We start from the raw sequence: 23,573 nt of genomic DNA, 5'->3' as shown, positions 1-23,573 counted from the left end.
GCGAGTCCAATGGCTAAGTCCGAGACAAGTCCGAGTGCAAATGCAACGAGTCCGAGACAAGTCCGAGACGACAGAAAAATGTCTCGAGTCCGGACTCGAGTCCAAGACCGGACTCGAGTACTACAGCCCTAGTTAATTCATTCATTTTTAGAACATTCAGTATTCCATCTCAACTACAAAAGGGTGTGTCTCGTTACTGGTTCATAAAAAAACATTTAAATGTTAAAGTGTGTGTCGTATTACTGGGTCATATTAAGATTTATTTTCTTGCATCTGATCAGGAAGGAACTCTCATAATACAATGAAACGGATAACTACACAATTATATTACACAAGATTCATGTTTTAAAATGCTTATTGTACTGTAACTGTACCTTAATGCATCATTATGAGTATGGCATTTCGTGTGAAATAAAAGCTCCAAAACCTAAAGTGGCGCTACTCAGCTATGAGCTCAAACCCTCACTTACAATTCTGTGCTTGAGTCTGTATCATAAGCGTCTGCCAATTATATCTCTGCTCCTCACTTCCAGTCCTGGAGGCGCTGGTGGTACTGCGGGTCTGCAGCTGGATGCTATTAAGGCTTTTAGACACTTTAAACACTTATCACATGTTCCTCATCAGTGGTTTTCATACCACAATGCATGATGGGAGCTTTTACTATGGTGTTACCAATCATGCATTGCAACATGAAGCATTTTGTTGATTATTTCTATTGTTGAGATTCACATGCTGGTTCTTGATGTCCGTGTGTGTCAAAGTGTTACTGGATTTTAATTTTTCATAAGCAACGTATATATTTAAAATGCATTCTCTGTTAGTATTACAGCAGCACTGTGCTTGCATCTTGCAGCTTCACATAGGGTTGATTACGCAAAACTTACACATGCATTTGAGAAGAAATTACCTTGATTGTTATCGGGCCAAATCATGATGATTTTCTGCTTTACAAGACCTCATGTATTGCAACAAAGATAGATCTAACACAGAAATCAAGGGTCAAGACACAACTAAAGGAAACACTGATCTCCATGATGGTGGCATCATTTTAAACAACAAAACATCAACATCTGATTCTCTGTAATACTCAATAACAGCAGGTGCTCAGTACTCATGCAAAATCATAATTTACTTGTTCACTTAAATATCTCGTTAATTTTAACTCTTTGAGAACCTGGGTATGACTTGAAGACTTGAATGTGACTAGAAAGTCCCACCTCTGAGCTGAAGTCAGTTGTAGTTCTTGTGTTTCTCTTTTCTTCAGTGATTCTGTTTGTTAATAGAAGGTGTTCATCACTAATGCACAATCAGCACTTAATCACTTCGGTGCTATTTTAAATCTCTGTAGATTGGGACAATATGCACTCTGAAAAGAATTTATTTAACTCTGAAGATTTTGCTGTGTAGTTAACTTATTCTTTCTGCAGATATCAGGAACACATTTGATAATAATTAGATTAAAATTCAGAAAAGCAATAAGTGACTTACATTTTATGCACAATATTGATTGATTTTATAACTATATTTTCATAACAAATCACATCACTCTTTTGCATATCTGAATAATGGACAGCGTTTACTTATTGAAAGAATCAGCTTTTTCAACAATTCAGTTGAAAAAATAACTCAACGATTCACCCAATAACACAGTCAAATGTTTTGTTTCTGAATGAATCAACTATTTAAATGAATCAGTTTAGTTTTAATTGCTTCCTCATTAACATTCGTTTGCTGTCACCTTGGTGGTTTTAATTTCACATTTCAACTTTTTTTTCATGTTTAATTTATTTCAAAATCAGTATTCAAACATTAGGCCTATTTAAACACCTGTATCTGCAGTTTAAATGCATCCATGTCCCCTCTGGGACACATCATCTGTGTAAATGCATGCTATTTCAGATTCAGGTTCAATAAATGTTGGAATGAAAGACAAGTACCAGAAGAAGTGCTTCTTATTCTTACCCAAAAATACAAAATGAAAGAAATAGTTGAAACTAAACACAATCTTGCTCAAGCTGTTTATGAACATTTATATATACATTTATATTTATATACTAGATTTTTTTTCTCCATTTAGTATTTACTTGTAATTTTACTTTTAATACTTCTCATCTAAGTTCATTTACGATTTAAAAATGACTTAATAAATACTTTTTGTTAGTACTTTAGTACAATAATTATCTTATACTTTAAGACTTTTAGTCAAGTAATATTCTAAACGGTAACGTCAAATTCTAACAAAGTTATTTTATGGTAAGATATCAGTACTTTTACTTGATTATGGCTTTCAGGTACGTTACACCACTGTTTGTAGGTTTTGTTTGGGTTGTTCCTGTCTTGTTATGGGGCAATCCGCTAACATAGACTTTAAAAAGAGGAAGGAAAAAGCAACAGAAGAACAGTTTCCGCTTGCATTCGCAGCTCAGTCTGCTGGAATCTATTGGCTGAAACTACAACAAAGTAAGAGTTAAACTCATTCAGTAATAAATAATGTAAATAAAACAACTAATAATAGTAATAATAATAATAATGACGATGATGGTAATAATAAGTGAATGAGTGAGAGAATTGAGATACATTTTCTGTTCATAACCTCTGATCATCTAGTGCTTATTTGTACTTGATTTTTAACGGTGTAAAAGGTGCAGCTTTTACAGGAGTTTGATCATTGGTTACAATTTTTGTAGTACAGTTTACTAATGTTGTTAATATGTTTATTAAATTAAAGATGAGGTGTTATACTGTTGTATTATTTTTTCCTGCAGTGATGTCATTGCTCATAATTCCTTCTCTTTCTCTGATGTTCCTGCTCATGATTCCAGGTGAGCCTCTCTTTAGAAAACTTTAAGAAAATAAGATGTATTGAACTTTTACGGATTTTTTTTTTTTTTAAAAGACTAGTGTTTTCATTATTGTTATTTTTTCCACAAATGTGTTTTAGGAGTTTATGGCAGTAGTTGGGGTGTGCATTATGGCTCTTCACAGATCTGTGCATTAAAGAACTCATCAGTGATAATGAGCTGCAATTATACATATCTTACTGGATATCAGATCACTAAAGTGTTCTGGAGCAGAACACTTGTTAAAAATGCTTATAATGAGCTTACAGATCTGTCTATGGACCCTGAATACAGTCAGAGGCTTCAGTATTTGGGAGATGAACAGAATAATTGCACCACCAAGCTAAGTCATGTGACACAGAAGGATTCACACATGTACTATTTCAGATTCATAACTGAAAAACCTGATGGAAAATGGACCGGTGATCCAGGAGTGTCTCTTACTGTCACAGGTGATTTTGATGAGATTTCACTCTTCTTCTGTGCACTATGTTGAATAATAATCAATGTATGAGAGCAGCACTAGATATAATGTACACTGTTAAAAATGTATTGTACTTTTACAGGAAACTCCTGACAACTAACTGCCATGAATTTACAGCAAACTATATACAAGAAATATACTGTTGATTTAAGACAACACAATTCTTTGTTTATACAGCAGTGTTGCTGTGATTACAGTAGCATTAATACAATAACATGTTGTATTTTGTATTGTTGTCGTACAATCCTCAACAGTGGTGACAATCCCGAAAAAAAAAAAAAAATTGCAGCAATGCTTGCAGGGAGCCATTAACATGTTTTGTATGCTGGCATGAAACATGTCACCATTGTTGTGTTTAATACACCAAATTTTGATGTCTGTGAGTGTATAAATAATCTAAAACATGTTTTTAACAAAAAGTTAGCAAAAACAATATTTATTCACTGTTAAACATCTGCGTATGAACCACAACACTGTTTCAAATTAGTTATATTTTTTATCAGATTTAATGCAGTCAGTTGGTTGTTATTAAAACAGACTTGTTGATCTGCTTTACATATGCAGAAATGTTTTCTGAGAACATCTGCAACTGCTGCAGAAAAAAGTATTGCAGCAAAAGTTGAGGGTCTAGAGCACAACTGAAGCAAACCCTGATCTCTATGATGGTGATCTCAAAAAAACATTTTAATTAAGACATCAACATCTTAACCTCTGTGAATTCTCAATAAGAACATCTGTAGATGCATGACAGAAATAAAATCATTCTGGTTAGTAATACTACAAGTGAAGCTGATAATGCTGTTTGTGGAGTTGTTTATTCAGATCTTGAGAGATTTAAAGTCTTGTATCTTCAGTTCACCTGAGACTGTGGCTGAAGAAAGTTGTAGTTTGTGTTCTTATTTCTCTTTCTTTCTTGCTTTCTTGATCACAGCCGGTGTTTGAATGACTGAGAGAATGTTGCAGGAACATTTTACTAACCTTAATATAGCATTATACTAATATGGAAACTGGACCTTTTTATGTTCTTGGAATGTTACAAATCAACGTTCCTAGAATGTTGAATTTTTAAATCAAAATTAAATTGAAAGAATGTTTGAGAAACATCATACCTTTTAAAAAGTTTATTTTAACGTTAAGATAACTGGACTTTTTATGATAGAAAGAATATGAAAGTACCAGTATTAATGCTATCCCACAATGCTTTGTGGTGTCTGTAAAATAATGCTTCTACAATGTAGTTACAATAATATTACAGGACTGTCCATCAATTTCCCATCATGCATTTGCATTTACAATAAAAACCCTGAATACAGTGTATTGTTGTAAAATATATTGTAAAATTACATCAATTGCTAACAGTGAGTGTATGTGTTGTGTTCAGATCTTCAGGTGGAGTCTCCTGAGACAGTGAAAGAGGGTCGGAAAGTCAGTCTGACATGTAAAAGCAGCTGCGCTCTGACTGACAGAGCAACATTCATCTGGTACAGAAACTCACAGCCATTAACTGAGAGAGGAGACAGAAACAATCAACTCCTGCTGCAGTCAGTCAGAAGAGAGGATGCAGGCAGATACAGCTGTGGTGTACAGGGACACACTTACATCTCTCCTGCTGTTCAGCTCACTGTCACGTGTAAGTATATGCGATAAAGATTTCCCTCAAAATAACTTGTCCTTCTTTTTCTTTAAAACAACATAAATCAGGTTTACAGTCAGTGTGTTTACATAAACAACCACATTCCAATATTAACACGATTTTAACCATACTCTGATTACGAATCAACCACACTGAATTTGGCCACACAGTTAATGGGCAAATTCTGACAGTGACTTACACTTTCTATAAAAACAGTAATATACTGTATAAAACAATGCATTTTGGGGGATACTTGTCATTTTCAATAAAGCAGCTTACAGAAATATACTGTGAATTAACAGAGCTCAAAGTAGGCACTAAGAAGTTTTGTTCAAAATAACACCCTATAACCTTCACTATTCCTTACATCAGTTTACTTGACCGAGTGTAGTGAATTTACACTGATGAACACCTGATATTTAAGACCCTTTTACATGGAGTGTGAAAACCAGTTTAGACTTATTAAAAATAACAAAGTTTGCAATTACCGTTACAAAGGGCAGTGTTTGCTTAAGTTGTGCCCTTGAACCTTGATGCTTACCTTGACACGTTTGTCTACTGAATCTCTGTGTTCAAAGAAAAAATTTTCTAATGGTAGTTCTATGAACATAAAAAGTTATATATATATATTACCGTTGTTGTAATATATATATATAACTATTAATAAGTGGAGCTGGTGATGCTGTTTGTGGGGTTGTTTAATCAGATCTTGAGAGATTTCATGTATTTTATTTCAGTTGATTTCTGGCTGTGTCTGAAGTCAGTTGTAGAAGTTCTTGTGTTTCTCTTTTCTTCAGTGATTCTGTTTGTTAACAGCAGCTGTTCATCACTAATTCTCAATCAGCACTTAGTAAATCACTTAATTACTTAATTGCAAAGTTTTAAACCAAACATGGTATAAATTAAAGTTAATGAGATAATTAAGTGACTAATTAAATGATGAGTGTGCACTAGTGATGAACACCTGCTGTTATTGAGAACGACAGAGGATCAGATGATGATGATTTATTGGTTAAAATTATGTAACCATCATGGAGATCCATGTTTGCTTAAGTTGGGCTCTTGACCCACTTAATGATACTTGTCATTTTCAATAAAGCAGCTTACAGAAATATACTGTGAATTGACAGCGCTCAAAGTAATTAATAAAATTGTGGCAACAGATTACAAGCACTATTATTAATTAACTTTAACACATGAGATTTCATTAGAATTAATCAAACGAGATGCTTAGAAATTAACCATTCAAAATTAGTCAAATAGCACAAAAAAGTAAAGTTTAAACAACAACAACAACAACAAAAACATTTATCTAAGAAAAAAAAAAAACACTATTCTAATGAATACTATGTTATGCATACCAGGCCAGTAGTTGGTGACTAAGAAACACAGCGCAAAAATGTAATTCACAAATTCATGTTTTTGTTGATTACATGGAGATGATAAAGTCATCGTGTTCAAAAGCTTTTGTTTTCAAGCACCCAAAACAGAGGTTTTGAAGACACCTTATGTTAACAAACAGAATCACTGAAGGAGAATAATCTACATTTTGGTTACCATTAAAGTGGTCAGTGTTTGCTTTAGTTGGGCTCTTGACCAATGTTTTGTTTTGTTTGCAGTAATTGTGATACAGCAGCTAGACAAGCCAATAAAAAATAAGATCTGGTAGTTTTGTTTGATTTGCATTAATTTCTTCTGGATTTCTGAGTTGGTTGTGTCTTACAACAACAGGTGTCCTGTATTTGTATATTAAAAGCTTTTGTATTTTCAGCATTATCAGATCATAACCAACACTACCTGACCGACTTTTCTCTTAGCATATCCAGCTTTTACAAGTCAGTTACAACAGCCATACAAAACATCATATTAAGTAGACAGGGGTCAAGAGCTCAGCTAAAGCAAACACTGACCATTATAACAGAAACCAATAATTTAGACTTTTCTCCTTCAGTGATTCTGTTTGTGAACTTCTGTTTTGGGGGCCTTACAACCTTTTGAACATGCTGCCTGTATCATATCTATGTAAGCAACAAAAATGTGAATTTGTAAAAAGGCTGATGTCATGTGCATGCGTATAATGTTTTCAAAAGGTGTTTCATGATCGCCAACTACTGGCCTGGCATGCATAACATAGTAATCTTTAGAATAGTGTTTTTTTTGTTTGTTTGTTTGTTTTTATCCAATGAAATCAATATTTTTGTGTAAATTTTACTTAATTAAAATGTGTTAAATTTAATTAATAATATTGCTTGTACATTTTTGACACAATTTTATTGAATAAAAATAGAGAATCACTTTTTACAGTGTACTATGATATAGGCAGAGGTGGGAAGTCCATGGGCCATAGAGTAAAAATCCTGCCATATTTTTGCTCCACCCATGAACTCAGCAGCTGATTTCACCAGAGGAGGAACCAAGTCATTCCTTTCAAGTCACAAACTAGTCTCAAGTTAAATCCCAAGTCCTAAAAGAGTTAAAGTTAGTGAGATAATTAAGTAACTAATTAAATGATGATTGTTCATTAGTGATAATAACCTGCTGTTATTGAGAATTACAGAGGATCAATTGTTTTGTTTTGTTTTTTTGTTAAAATGATGCCACCATCATGGAGATCAGTGTTTGCTTTAGTTGGGCTCTTGACCCTTTTAATAATTTAAATTAATTTACTTGTAAACACTTGTGGTTGTGTTACATGGTAAATATTGACACAATGATGAATTAAAAGCTAAATTGCCATTTTTTCTTCTAAAACATTTAAGTGAGCTTCATGAAGGTGTCTCTCTTTAGTTTGGTAAATGAGGTCCAGCTATTACAGAATTACAAAAAAAGTTATATTTAACAAATATTATTGTAATGCTTAAATATTGGGGGGGGGGTGGTGTACAGGCTCAGGATTTTAGACATGAGCACTTATCATATGATCCTCAACAGTGGTGACAATAATTATTCATGCTACACTGCATAATCAGAGTTTTTACTATGGTGTTACCCAGCATGCACTTCAGCTTGAAGCGTTTTGTTGATTGTCACCATTGTTGAGATTCATTTGCTGGGTCATGATGTCTGTGCGTCTTATTAGGAAAAGGTTTCAAAAATGTATATGCATTACATACATTATATTTCAAATTAATTATCACCATTAAATCAACAGTTAATTTGCATGTAGCACTTCCACAATGTAGGTTTTTTTTAAAAAACTGAACATATGTTGAATGAAATAATTGTTTATTTTGTAAATAAACAGGCTGATGCCTAAGAATTAATTCATCATGTAAAATCAGCTAGTAAGAGTTTTCTGCACTGCACTGATTGTTTTATAACAGCACATGCACTTTTGCAGATAAATATCTAACATAAAAAAACAAAGGTCAAGAGCCCAACTGAAGCAAACACTGATCTCCATGATGGTGGCATCATTTTAACCAATAAAACATCAGCATTTGATCCTCTGTAACGCACAATAATGGCAGGTGTTCATCACTAATGCACAATCATAATTTAATTAGTCTCTTAATTATCTCATTGACTTTAACTCTTTTAGGATTTGGGATTTGACTCAAGACTAGTTTGTGACTTGAAAGGAATGACTTGGTTCCTCCTCTGGTGAAATCAGCTGCTGAGTTCATGAGTGGAACAAAAATATGGCAGGACTTTTACTTTCTGACCCCTGGACTTTACACCTCTGTCTGTAATATATCTGCTTGTTTTACACTCATTGGCCACCAGGTGGTATTGTGAGCAAATTAAGTTTCCAGAAATTAACCCTTTTGTGAACCACTTGACTGAAAATCCTAATGCTTCATGAGGCTTCATCTTGCCATCACTACCGACGAGTAACTTACCGTTTGAGTAAACATATATTCTTAAAAACCTGAAAAATTAGGTTTACTCAAACCATTTGAGGAAACCGATTGCCTTAGACTATTTAAGTTTTAAAACGAACAGTTATGAGTACTCTGAACTTAATTCAGTTGAGTTCAGAAACAGAAGCTGCAATTAAGTAATTAAGTGAATAATTGAGTAATAATTGTGAATTAGTGATGAATAGCTGCTGTTAACAAACAGAATTACTGAAGAAAAGAGAAACCTTAGCCTTAGATGAAATCAACTGAAATAAAATACATTAAATCTCTCAAGATCTGATTTAACAACTCTATCATCAGCATCACCAGCTCCACTTATTAATAACCAGACTGACTTTATTTCTGTCAGACATTTACAGAAGATCTTATTGAGAATGGTTAAATGTTGATTTATTGTTTCATTTGAAGTAACCATGTTAGAGATCACTGTTTGCTTTAATTGTGCTCTTGACCCTTGATTTCAGTCTTGTTTTTTTTCTCTGGCTGTTGTAACCACATGTTTCTAAAATATATTTGTTGTAACTCAAAAGCCCAGAAGAAATAGCATCAGGTGTTTTATATGTATTTATGTATGCATAGACACACACACATACTGAGAAAATGCTTTTATCCAAAGCACCTTACAGTGCTTTCAGGCTATCATATTTTACCTAACCTGTAGAGATATGCCGGTATGAAATGTTCCTGTTGCGGTTAATTGATCATGCTTTTATCAAGGTATACGGTATTATCACAGTATTGAAATTTTGTTTTAAAAAGTGGTCATAATTCAGTATAACAGGTTAAGTAACTTTTTTTTTTCTTAAAACAAAAATAACTAAACATTTAAAACAATAAAGCAATACAGAAAAATATATAAAAGTTAAATGTTTTACACATTAACATGCAAAATAACTATAAAAACCGATAGGTATCACTTTACAGTAAGACCTCATTAATTAACCTTAGTTAATGCATTAACATTCAAGGCAAGGCAAGTTTATTTATAGCACATTACGTACACAATGGTAATTCAAAAGAAAGCAAAAAAAAAAAAAATTGTCATGAAGAAAAATAATCACAAAAATAAAACAAGCAATTTAAGAACTTGAAAATGAAAATGATTTAAAAACTGACTTAAAATGAATTTAAGACAGTTTAAAAATAGAAAACGATTTTACATAACATACAGTGCAATACATAAAATATAGTGTAATCAGTTCGGACATCGCATAGTGCTCATTCAGTAAATGCACAGCTAAACAATGAGCAATAGCTACATTTACTATAGAAGTTATTAATCTTTGTTAAACAATACAAGTCTTAGTTCATGTTAGCTCATTAAATAACACAGTTGCAACTTTCAGTTTTAACAATATGTTATTAAATATTGGAATACCTAAGATTAATAAATGTTCAGAATAATTTTTTCATTGGCAGTTTATGTTAACTAATGAAGCCATAATGTAAAGTGTGAATGAACAATACAAGATCAAAACACTTTCAAACAGAATCTAGGGCATTTGTATTCCAACTAAAATAAAAATGAATGTTAGAAAATAAATAATAATATTTAAGATGATTTTTATGTTTACAAGGTAAGGGCTGCGTTTAGCGCAAGCTGCTGTCAGAGAGTGAATGTGCTATCAATATACAGTATAACAATATTTTTATACTGCATATTAGTACAGTAACAGTCAGTTATTGAAGCTTATCTCTAATGAAATAGGTGACGAGCATAATTAATTGGACTGATTATACTAAAACTGATTCTAAACACACTCTGAGAAATTCAGTTAATAATCAGTTTGGATTTCCATGTTGTTTATTAGTCACACACAGATATGAATAATCAGCATATGAACCTCAACAATGGTGACCATAAAAAAAAAAATGCGCCAGAGCATGCTGGGAGCCAGGGATGAGTTTTATACTACAATAGTACCCAGCATGCATTGCAGCATGTTTTTTTTTTTTTTTTTTACAACACAATTGTTGAGGTTCATATTCTGATTATTGATATGTGTGTGTGACTAGTTGCTGTACTAAATGAAAGATGTGCCATATTTTCCAGATTATAAATGACACTTTTTTTCATAGTTTGGCTGGTCCTGTGAATTAGTCAGGTGTGACTTATCAAAATTAATTTGACATGAAATAAGAGAAAACATTACCATCTACAGCCACGAGAGGGCACTCTATGCTGCTCAGTGCTCCTGAAGCCTACACTGAGGAGCATAGAGCGCCCTCTCGCGGCTGTACACTGTAATGTTTCCTCTTGGTTCTTGGGTCTAAATAAATGTGATTTATAGTCCAGTGCGACTTATATATGTTTTTTTCCTCATTATGATGTATTTTTGGACTGATGCGACTTATACTCAGGTGCGACACAAAGTGATCAGAAAGTTCTTTACCATTGACATTATGACAAAACCAGCGGTTCTTTGAATAGTGGACGATTGTCATTATGTACGGTTTTTATTTTATTTTTATAACATACATGTTTAAAACTAGGTGGTAACAACAACCATAAAAAAATAAAAATAAAGCAAGGGCTTGAAAAAGCTTACATATATAAACCGATGTAAACAGAGATCCTGTCACCCCCTCTAGTGGACATTAAGTGTCAAGGCCTTCTTTGCTCAGATAAAAAAAAAAAAAAAAATCACTAGGATTTTTTTGGTAAAGTCTGACAAGTCTGATGATCCGAGCTGAATTTGGTTGTAAATTTTCACAATTATTGGTTAATGTCACACACACATACTTAGTGCCTTTAGACTTAAAAGACGAGAGTGGTAAATGTTACAGGCATATTTTCATGAAAATGTTCATGCTATTATTAATTTTTATTTACACTTCACTTTTATCCAAAGAGACAGAAATAATTGCACTGTATTTATTAGTGGGACAATATTCACACAATACTATAACCTAGAAATAATATAAAGTGGTCACTTGCAGGTCTCAGAAGCACGAATTATGTGCCCAGCCACATCTGATTCAATTATTATGCTAATTAACAGTGAACGGTAGTTTCAGAAATTACAGTGTCACTCTTGCACTGACCCTTATTCTGTCTGAAATAATGAAAAGAACGAGCTGAAGGCAGAGCGATTCGACCAATCAGATCAGATGAGAGGAGCGTTTCAGCGCCACCCACAAGTGCGAATGAAATATTGAAGCCAAAGCGATTTGTAAACCCAAAACGACAAAATGAGAAATTGAGCCAAAAACTAATTTTCGTTTGTTAAACTAAACGGAATAACAAATAAACATTTCCCGTTACTGAATTCTAAATAGAAAAGGAAAAGATCAAAACGTACACAGACCCTACTTGTTTGCACTCTGTAGTTTTACATAGCTGATTAGGTAAAACCCAGACATACAACAAGGCTATTTTGAATGTATTCAGGCCAGTTCGCAATGACTAACTCGTAGTGAATGGGTGATATTCAATAGTTCAAAAGTGTTGTGAATTTGACCTATTTGTTCTTCTTTTAACTTCATCTTCCACAGTTCCTAATAAAATACATTTTCATATATGGTGCACTACATTACCCGTATTCCACTGGTTAAGGTCCTTAAATAGACCTCACATCCTTCCTTTGATTAATTTGGCATTAGTGAGGGGTAGGTGCTTAAATGGACATTAGGGGTGCTCCGATCACGATCGGCCGATCGTTATGCGCATCTCGTCAGTAAAGCCGGTTCTCTAATCATCTGTTAATTCCATCAGGTGCGTGATTTCACTAGGGATGTTCCGGTACTAGTACCGGTACCAAACTTATCCCCTTGGAGCGGGGACTTTGGAGTAGGGCTGCACGATTAATCGCATGCGATTGTCATGCGTGTCTTTGTCAGTAAAGCCGGTTCTGTGATTAGCAGTAAATGTCCACCACCTGGTTTCAAATGGAGCGGCACTTCCCAGCTAGAATTTTCTTTGTTCTAAAATGTTCTAAGAACATTCCCATGGATTGTTCTAACAATGTTTTTAGCGGGTAGTTTTATTTTTGTTCCCAGAACGTTCTCTCAAAAGATAGGATAACGTTCTCTAAAAACATTCTACAAATGTTTATCAATAACATTATTAGAACATTATTCCATAACATTCTAATTAAGATTTAAGTGGATGTTTAGATGTGGATGTTGATGTCTGTTTAAAAGTAATAGCTTGGTTTGATGTCACCATAATGCTGGTAAGTGTTGGCTTTAGTTGTGCAATTTGACACTTGACTTGTTGGTGTTGTTTTTTAGCTGCTGTCATCTTTATTGTGGCTAAAACAGCAAACAAATATGTGGTTCACTGGTGCTGTTTGCTTGCTGATGATTGATATGTCTGGTTACTTGTTTTCACCCAAGCTACTGTGTGGTGTTAGTTAAGTAATATTTATTAAAGTGACTCAATGGTCAACGGCCTGAGACCCAGTTGAATTTAAAGCAGATAATTTCAAAAATTTAAAAAAAATTGTCACACAAACATCAAGATTCAGTGTATGAATCTCAGCAATGGTGACATGCTTTATGCTGCAATGTATTCTGGGTACATCATGCAAAACTCATCCATAGCACCCAGAATGCATTGCGGCACGAAGCATGTCACCATTGTTGAGATTCTTACACTAATTCTTAAGGTCTCTGTATGTCTAAGCATCCTATGGTTTGAAGTGATTCTAAAACAATGTAGTTTAAAAAGATCAGATAAAAATAAAATAACATAAATTGTCAGAACCCGGTGTATTGCAACACATCTGCTATAGTCACTAATATTAAATTAATAGCGTAGAACAGACTCCGGGTAAAATCAGTTGATCAGATTGTTACGTTAAGACATATTTAATATCAGCCAGTCACCAACATTATCTAAGAACATCTTTTTCTCAATGTTTTGGCTGTAACAGATATAATTACAGCAGCTAAATGAACGTTAACACTGAAAAGACTCATACTTCCTAAGTACTGATCAGCATAATGGTGACATCAAACTAAACTATAATTTTCAATAAACCATCAACATCTCTGTTAATCTCAATAAGAACTTTTTTACATTTATGACAGAAATAAATCTTGTTTATAATAAGTGAAGATTGTCATGTTTTTGGATAATTTACGCTAGAGTTTGACACCAAACAGAGGTTGGGTTTTCACTTTCAACCAACATCTGACTTCTGAGCAATGTCAGTCCACATCTAGTGTGATGGGAAGCCGTAATTCACTGACAAGCTGTGCAATATCACGTTCATAATCGCAGATTAATCGCATGCGGTTATGAACGCGATATTGCGTAGCTTGTCAACGATCTACGGCTCTGTATATTAGGTGCGGCTCCATTTGAAAGCAGCTGATGGACATTTACCGCTAATCACAGAACCATCTTTACTGATGAGACACGCATGAAAATCGCATGCGATTAATCGTGCAGCCCTACTTTGGAGTGAGTAGTGCATGTGCGTGCCATTAACTAGTCGTTAGGAATGAACTTTGCAAAAGGAGCGACATAATTTCCTCAATCTTCAGCTGAGATGTTCCCGTGACAGCAGATTCACTGATGGACTTCGACATTAAAGCAATATACATTTAATGTTTTAAAAAGTTTTAAATATATTCGTTTTTATATATTATATACACTGTAAAACCCGACATATAACTTAACTCAAACCGTTTGAGTAAACAGTTTGCCTTGATTTAAACCATGTTTTTAAATCGATGCGATGTTTTTTAATCGCAAGTTTTAAGACTTTGCGATTAAGTAATTAAGTGATTAACTAAGTGCTGATTGAGAATTAGTGATGAACAGCTGCTGTTAACAAACAGAATCACTGAAGAAAAGAGAAACACAAGAACTACTACAACTGACTTCAGACACAGACTTAGATGAAATCAACTGAAATAAAATACATGAAATCTCTCAAGATCTGATTAAACAACCCACAAACAGCATCACCAGCTGCACTTATTAATAACCAGACTGACTTTATTTCTGTCAGACGTCTACAGAAGATCTTATTGAGAATGAACTAAGGTTTAGATGTTGATTTATTGTTTCATTTGAAGTAACCATGTTAGAGATCAGTGTTTGCTTTAGTTGAGCTCTTGACCCTTGACTTCTGTCTTTGTCTTTTCTCTGGCTGTTATAACCATGTGTTTCTGAAACATGTTTGTTATAACTCAAAAGCCCAGAAAAAAATATTAACAGATATTGGTTGTTATGCAGCTTCCTGGTGATGAAAACTGTCAATTATGGAGCTGTTTAGAGTCCAAAAACTGACAAAGTACCTGACGCATGATTAGTTTACTTCATTATAATGGAATATGTTTAAAGAGCCGGTGGTTTCATTGAAATCAGTTTACAAAATCATACTGAACACCTTGTGCACATTCATCTTTTTTCTATGGCAGTAATTAGTCACACACAGACATCAATAATCAGAATATGAACCTCAACAATGGTGACACACACACACACACACACAAAAAAAAAAAATAGCAATGCATGCTGGGCATTATTATAATACAAAACTAATATATGGCTCTCAGCATGCTCTGCTGCATTTTATTCTTATTATGGTCACCATTGTTGAGGTTCATATGCTGATTATTGATGTCTGTGTGTGACTGCTTGACACTGTAGAAGACCACACTGTTTAGAAAGTCTTTTATATTAAATAATTATCACAGAATTACATAGTATCACTTTTACTAGATTATCTAACTAATTAAACACACATTTCAACAGAAATTACACTCCGATCATTTTAATAATTGCTAATTTTAATAATTGATGATTTTCATCAATGGGATAAGTAAAATTGCTAATGGGATTTCTTCTGGGATTTTGAGATACAACAAACATGTTTCAGAAACACATGGTTATAACAGCCAGAGAAAACATAAAGACAGAAGACGAGGGTCAAGAGCCCAACTAAAGCAAACACAGATCTCTAACATGGTTACTTCAAATGAAACAATAAATCAACATCTAAACCTTAGTTCATTCTCAATAAGATCTTCTGTAGACGTCTGACAGAAATAAAGTCAGTCTGGTTATTAATAAGTGCAGCTGCTGATGCTGTTTGTGAGGTTGTTTAATCAGATCTTGAGAGATTTCATGTATTTTATTTCAGTTGATTTCATCTAAGTCTGTGTCTGAAGTCAGTTGTAGTAGTTCTTGTGTTTCTCTTTTCTTCAGTGATTCTGTTTGTTAACAGCAGCTGTTCATCACTAATTCTCAATCAGCACTTAGTTAATCACTTAATTACTTGAATGCAAAGTTTTTAAACTTACATGGTTTAAATCAAGGCAATCTGTTTACTCCAACGGTTTGAGTTAAGTTTACTGGTCGGGTTTTACAGTGTAGCATATTTTTAAAACGTATTTAAATATTAAATGTATGCTTATTTGCAACGGTTATGCTAACAACAATAAAAATAAAATAAAATAAAATAAACATTTATAACAGTAAAACAGCGACATCTGCTGACGGACACATGCTGCGCTGTCACGGGAACATCTCAGCTGAAGATAATGAGGAAATTATGTCGCTCCTTTAGCAAAGTGCTTTCCTAACGACTACTTAATGGCACGCACATGCCCCACTCACTTCAAAGTCCTCACTTCAAGGGGATAGGGATGATCACTTCCATTTGGAATTTGTCCAGACTAGTACCGGAACATCCCTAGATTTCACATAGAGCAGCTGTTACTACACAGAGCCGTTGTTAATAGAGAAGATGCGCAAATCCACTTCATTTTCAGGGTTTTTTTGGCGCATCTTCTCTATTAACAACGGCTCTGTGTAGTAACAGCGGCTCTATGTGAAATCACGCACCTGATGGAATTAACCGCTGATTAGAGAACCGGCTTTACTGACGAGATGCGCATTAACGATCGGCCGATCGTGATCGGAGCACCCCTAATGGACATCCAACCATGTCCACCAGTCCACGTCTTGCCCCAAGTCAGACACCACTACATCACGTAACAGCAACAAAAACACGAACAAACACTGAATGACTGTCTTTTTTATTAACTTACATTAACACAGATTAGTAAATGTATTGTTTTATGTTCGTCTATACAGTATGCTGCACTCCAGGTTTATGCACAGTCCAAACCATCTCCATTTTTAGTGTATCTATGTGGCAGAATTACAGCGCCACCTACTGCTCAGGGATGTATGCTACATCATTTTATGTCCGTTTTGTGATTTTGTGTGTGATTTTGGGCGCAGATATTTCTTGAGACAAGCAAAAAATATAGATTGGTATGTGATATTAATTTCCTCTGTCATCTTACATTTTTTGCAGTTGTTAATCAAAGAAATGTTTTTGTTTGTTTTTTTTAGATCCTCCAAAGAGTGTCTCAGTGTCCATCAGTCCATCTGATATAATAGTGGAGGGAGATTCAGTGACTCTGAGCTGCAGCAGTGATTCAAACCCTCCTGCAGAAATCAGTTGGTTTAAAGGAAGAACGACTGTAGGATCTGGAAGAATCTACAGCATCTCAAAGATCAGCTCTGATCACAGTGGAGAATACAAGTGCAAGTCCAGAAATAAACATGGAGAGAAATACTCTGCTGTGACTTTAAATGTCATGTGTGAGTTGAAGATAGTAGTTCAGTAGTTGTGATATTTAATCTTCTGTGATGTCAAATGTATTGTGACTGTTAATAATATCTTTTTTTTCTGTTTTAGACCCACCCAGGAATGTCTCACTGTTCATAAATGGATCTGCTGAAACAGTGGAGGAAGATTCAGTGACTCTGATCTGCAGCAGTGATTCAAACCCTCCTGCTCTGAACTTCAGCTGGTTTCAGGAGAATCAAAGCTCCTCTGTTGGATCTGGACAGAGTTTCAGTGCACTACAGAGTGGACGCTTCTACTGTGAGGCTCACAATCAACATGGATCTAAGAAATCGGCAGTTATATTAGTGACCGGTGAAGATCTTATTTTATAAGGGTTGAAGAAAGTTGTGTAGCTTTGAGAGTCAATGTTAATTCATAGTCTTCATCTTTCAGTCCGTCAAGGTCTGGATTGGCCTGTCTGGTTGGGAATCACAGTGGCTTGTGTTGGATTATTCCTAATCATCATCATCATCATCATCATCATTGTGATGTAAGTTTAATTCTCAATTACAGTGCAGGTGGAATTTCCCCATATGATTATTAGTAATCTTTAAAACACAGCTTAAAATATTTAATGTCTATAAAACCAGGAGAAAACGAAGAAGTACAAAAGCTGAAGTCGACACAGTAAAACAGGTAAATCATCCAGATATGACTGGAAATATTTGTCATGTACTTTTAGCTAGGTTACATAATTCATTTTCTTTCATTTCAGGATGATCTGTACGCTAATGTAAATGAGAAGAATGTTCAACTGTCTGAATCAGCCATTTGTGATGATGCTCTGTATGCCAGCATTTTATACAGCAAATCTAGAAGAGACAGAAATGATGATGCAGAAGAGATCCAGTACGTGACCGTCCAACATCACAAAACCAAACCGACAAAGAGAGCAGAGGAAAACGAAAGCCAGTATGACAATCTCATGATTCACCAGCCTGCTGCTGCTGTGAGGTGCACAAATAAATATTATTTCATCATCTGTTCTGTTATGATAATGATGAAAGTAGAAATGTATAGTTCTTTACACATGGACCAAAATTATGCTAATTTTAGAAATTTGACATACATGGAGACTGTATCTTTATGAATTCATCATCATCATGTAGTCACATGAATAGCATCATTATTTCAGTTTTTTACTTCTGTTTTAATTTTATTTTTTAGGCAATTAGATGTGGAAACTGTGGAAGAGGTCTCTGTGATCTACAGCAGTGTTAAATGAATGAAAGACCATCATGAAGCCTGTGTTTATACATCAATCTGGTCTGCTGGGAAAAAGCAAATGCCAGACATATTTTTTATTTTATTTTATTTTTTCCTTTATTTTACCAGGTGATGTCCCATTGAGATGTCCCAAATCTCTTTTACAAGGAAGCCCTGGAGAGAGACATATTGGCTGAATATGAACAAATATTAATTAATGTTCTTGAAAGTTTGCCATTTAGTACACTGTAAAAAGTGATACTCTATATTTACTCAATTAAATTGTGGCAACAGATTACAAGCAATATTGTTAATTACCTTTAACACATTCGAATTAATTAGAATTAATCAAATGCGATGCTTAAAAGCAATTATTCAAAATGAGTAAAATAACATGAAAAAAATAATTAAAATGTATTAAAAAATATCGGTTTTGTTGGATAAAACGGGAAGCACCCAGCTGCAGCCTGCATATAGAGGCGGGGTTGCACATGTTAACCCGCCCCATACCTACTGTGATTGGTTTGACCATCTTTCATAGGCATACATGATAGGAAATGTGTGTGTAGTTGGTGTACACTGTTAAAAATAATACATTATATTTAATTAATAAAATTGTGGCAACAGATTACAAGCAATATTATTAATTAAATTTAACACATAAGAATTCATTAGAATTAATCAAATGAGATACTTAGAAATTAACCATTCAAAATGAGTTAAATAGCACAAAAATAAGCTAAGTTTAAACAAATACAAAAAACATTTCTTTGAGAAAGAAAAACAAATCACTATGCTAATGAACACTATGCAATGCATACCAGGCCAGTAGTTGGCGACTAAGAAACACAGCGCAAAAATGTAATTCACAAATTCATGTTTTAGTTGATTACATGGAGATAAAACAGGCATCGTGTTCAAAAGCTCATGTTGTCAAGCACCCAAAACAAAGTTACTGAAGACACCTGATGTTAACAAACAGAATCACTGCAGGAGAATAATCTACATTTTGGTTACCACTATGGTGGTCAGTGTTTGCTGTAGTTGGGATCTTGACCCTTAACCTTTTAAACAAAAATTTTTTTGGTTGCTGTGATTGTGACGTTGCCGCTAGATAAGCCAGCAAAGAGTAACTCAGGTGGTGTTGTTTATTTTGACAGCATTTGATCTGGATTTCTGAGTTGGTTTTGTCTTACAGGCAACAGTTGTCCTATGTTTGAACAGCATAAGGTCTGGACATTTATATTTGTATATTTATATTTATATATATTTATACATATATATATATATATATTATTTAGGCAAACAGACATCAAAAATCAGCCTGAGAACCTCAACAATGGTGACCATCAAAAACTTGTTGCACTGCATTCTGGGTGCCACCAATCAAAACTCACTTATGGATCCCCATCATGCTGTCTGTCACCATTCTTGAGAATCATATGCTGGTTCTTGATGTCACTTAGTGCCAAAGAGAAAGTTTCCTTTCTCCGTCACAATTTTTTTTCTTAATCAGAATTCTTAAACTCTGGATTTCACATAAAAATCCAGGTCTTCTATTGTAGAATTAGAGGTGTTGCTTTAACGAATGTCAATTTGTCTCCGAGAACAGGCTCAATTTATAATGCCCAGTCCAAACATAGATTATGCTAAACTATAACCAGGACCACCACAATACTCTTAACAAGTAGCTGTTATAATTCAGTTACAACAGCCAAACAAATGTAACAGTAAAAAGTCAAGGGTCAAGAGCCCAACTAAAGCAAACACTGACCACTATAATGGTAACCCTATAAAGGTACCCTTTTTTTTCCTTCAGTGATTCTGTTTGTGAACTTTTTGTGTTGTTAAATAACTTTGTTTTGGGGGACTGAAGACACACACTTCTGAACATGATGTCTGTATCATATCTATGTAAGCAACAAAAATATATATTACACTCTAAGATTGACACTGACAAGGCCCAATCAGAGTCTGAGTGACACACAGCACAAGCTGTGACCACTGCCCGCACACACAGATCGCTGGGAGAGGCTGTTTATCATCAGACCGCGTAAATCCGTGGAAAATGAATAGAAATGACGATTGTGTCTGAAGAAATATGAAGTAAACATCAGTAAATATATCCATATATCTCCGCAGATATGCATCTTTTGTCTATAAATCCTTATTGACGCTGTTCATTGAGTCTATGTGAACACAAATAAACCGCTGCTGACGTGACTGAATTTGAGTGAGTTGTGAATTTCTATTCAAAATGTGGCATAATACGGATTTATTATTTTGCACTTCTGACATAAATCACTAAATATCTGTCACTGCAACGATGTTTTATCAAAATATTGGTCAAATATCGAAACTAGAGTCTTTAAACTTTCAATTGATGCACAGTTTGTCCAGATGAAGTAAGACAGTGATGTTTAATGTAAACAATAATAAACTGGGGCCGTCGGCGATGTTTGCACGTTAAGGGGTTAAAAGACGAGAGTGGTAAATGTTACAGGCATATTTTCATGAAAATGTTCATGCTATTATTAATTTTTATTTACACTTCACTTTTATCCAAAGAGACAGAAATAATTGCACTGTATTTATTAGTGGGACAATATTCACACAATACTATAACCTAGAAATAATATAAAGTGGTCACTTGCAGGTCTCAGAAGCACGAATTATGTGCCCAGCCACATCTGATTCAATTATTATGCTAATTAACAGTGAACGGTAGTTTCAGACATTACAGTGTCACTCTTGCACTGACCCTTATTCTGTCTGAAATAATGAAAAGAACGAGCTGAAGGCAGAGCGATTCGACCAATCAGATCAGATGAGAGGAGCGTTTCAGCGCCACCCACAAGTGCGAATGAAATATTGAAGCCAAACCGATTTGTAAACCCAAAACGACAAAATGAGAAATTGAGCCAAAACTAATTTTCGTTTGTTAAACTAAACGGAATAACAAATAAACATTTCCCGTTACTGAATTCTAAATAGAAAAGGAAAAGATCAAACGTACACAGACCCTACTTGTTTGCATTCTGTAGTTTTACATAGCTGATTAGGTAAAACCCAGACATACAACAAGGCCTATTTGAATGTATTCAGGCCAGCTTCGCAATGACTAACTCGTAGTGAATGGGTGATATTCAATAGTTCAAAAGTGTTGTGAATTTGACCTATTTGTTCTTCTTTTAACTTCATCTTCCACAGTTCCTAATAAAATACATTTTCATATATGGTGCACTACATTACCCGTATTCCACTGGTTAAGGTCCTTAATAGACCTCACATCCTTCCTTTGATTAATTTGGCATTAGTGAGGGGTAGGTGCTTAAATGGACATCCAACCATGTCCACCAGTCCACGTCTTGCCCCAAGTCAGACACCACTACATCACGTAACAGCAACAAAAACACGAACAAACACTGAATGACTGTCTTTTTTATTAACTTACATTAACACAGATTAGTAAATGTATTGTTTTATGTTCGTCTATACAGTATGCCTGCACTCCAGGTTTATTGCTACAGTCACAAACCATCTCCTTTTTAGTGTGATCTATGTGGCAGAATTACAGCCCACCTACTGCTCAGTGGATGTATGCTACATCATTTATGTCCGTTTGTGATTTTGTGTGGTGATTTGGGGCGCAGATATTTCTTGAGAAACAAGCCAAAAAAATATAGATTGGGTAATGTTGATTTTAATTTCCTCTGTCATCTTTACATTTTTCTGCAGTTGAATCCAAAGAAATGTTTTGTTTGTTTTTTTTAGATCCTCCAAAGATGCTCTCTCAGTGATCCATGCAGTCCATCTGATTATAATAGTGGAGGGAGATTCAGTGCCATCGAGGCTGCAGCAGTGATTCAAACCCTCCTGCAGAGAATCAGTGGTTTAAAGGAGAAACGACTGTAGGATCTGGAAAGAATCGACAGCAGTCTCAAAGATCAGCTCTGATCACAGTGGAGAATACAAGTGCAAGTCCAGAAATAAACATGGAGAGAAATACTCTGCTGTGACTTTAAATGTCATGTGTGAGTTGAAGATAGTAGTTCAGTAGTTGTGATATTTAATCTTCTGTGATGTCAAATGTATTGTGACTGTTAATAATATCTTTTTTTTTTCTGTTTTAGACCCACCCAGGAATGTCTCACTGTTCATAAATGGATCTGCTGAAACAGTGGAGGAAGATTCAGTGACTCTGATCTGCAGCAGTGATTCAAACCCTCCTGCTCTGAACTTCAGCTGGTTTCAGGAGAATCAAAGCTCCTCTGTTGGATCTGGACAGAGTTTCAGTGCACTACAGAGTGGACGCTTCTACTGTGAGGCTCACAATCAACATGGATCTAAGAAATCGGCAGTTATATTAGTGACCGGTGAAGATCTTATTTTATAAGGGTTGAAGAAAGTTGTGTAGCTTTGAGAGTCAATGTTAATTCATAGTCTTCATCTTTCAGTCCGTCAAGGTCTGGATTGGCCTGTCTGGTTGGGAATCACAGTGGCTTGTGTTGGATATTCCTAATCATCATCATCTCATCATCATCATTGTGATGTAAGTTTAATTCTCAATTACAGTGCAGGTGAATTTCCCCATATGATTATTAGTAATCTTTAAAACACAGCTTAAAATATTTAATGTCTATAAAACCAGGAGAAAACGAAGAAGTACAAAAGCTGAAGTCGACACAGTAAAACAGGTAAATCATCCAGATATGACTGGAAATATTGTCATGTACTTTTAGCTAGGTTACATAATTCATTTTCTTTCATTTCAGGATGATCTGTACGCTAATGTAAATGAGAAGAATGTTCAACTGTCTGAATCAGCCATTTGTGATGATGCTCTGTATGCCAGCATTTTATACAGCAAATCTAGAAGAGACAGAAATGATGATGCAGAAGAGATCCAGTACGTGACCGTCCAACCTCACAAAACCAAACCGACAA

General features: G+C 34.7%; 1 protein-coding gene across 1 annotated transcript; it reads left to right on the top strand.

Annotated features, from left to right (window-relative positions):
* The first annotated feature begins 2,366 nt into the window (after positions 1–2,366).
* Positions 2,367–18,697, top strand: LOC113101022 (B-cell receptor CD22-like). Its single transcript, XM_026265515.1, has 9 exons — positions 2,367–2,460; positions 2,766–2,822; positions 2,942–3,292; positions 4,706–4,954; positions 17,490–17,732; positions 17,814–17,905; positions 17,982–18,056; positions 18,136–18,374; positions 18,588–18,697. Coding segments are annotated over exons 1-9 (1,365 nt in total). The 5' UTR covers positions 2,367–2,459; the 3' UTR covers positions 18,646–18,697.
* Positions 18,698–23,573: the final 4,876 nt, after the last annotated feature.

Source organism: Carassius auratus, unplaced genomic scaffold, assembly GCF_003368295.1.
Source record: "Carassius auratus strain Wakin unplaced genomic scaffold, ASM336829v1 scaf_tig00217450, whole genome shotgun sequence".
Lineage (NCBI taxonomy): Eukaryota > Metazoa > Chordata > Actinopteri > Cypriniformes > Cyprinidae > Carassius > Carassius auratus.
Note: the sequence above shows the minus strand (reverse complement) of the source record. Positions and strands in the feature narration are given on the sequence as shown.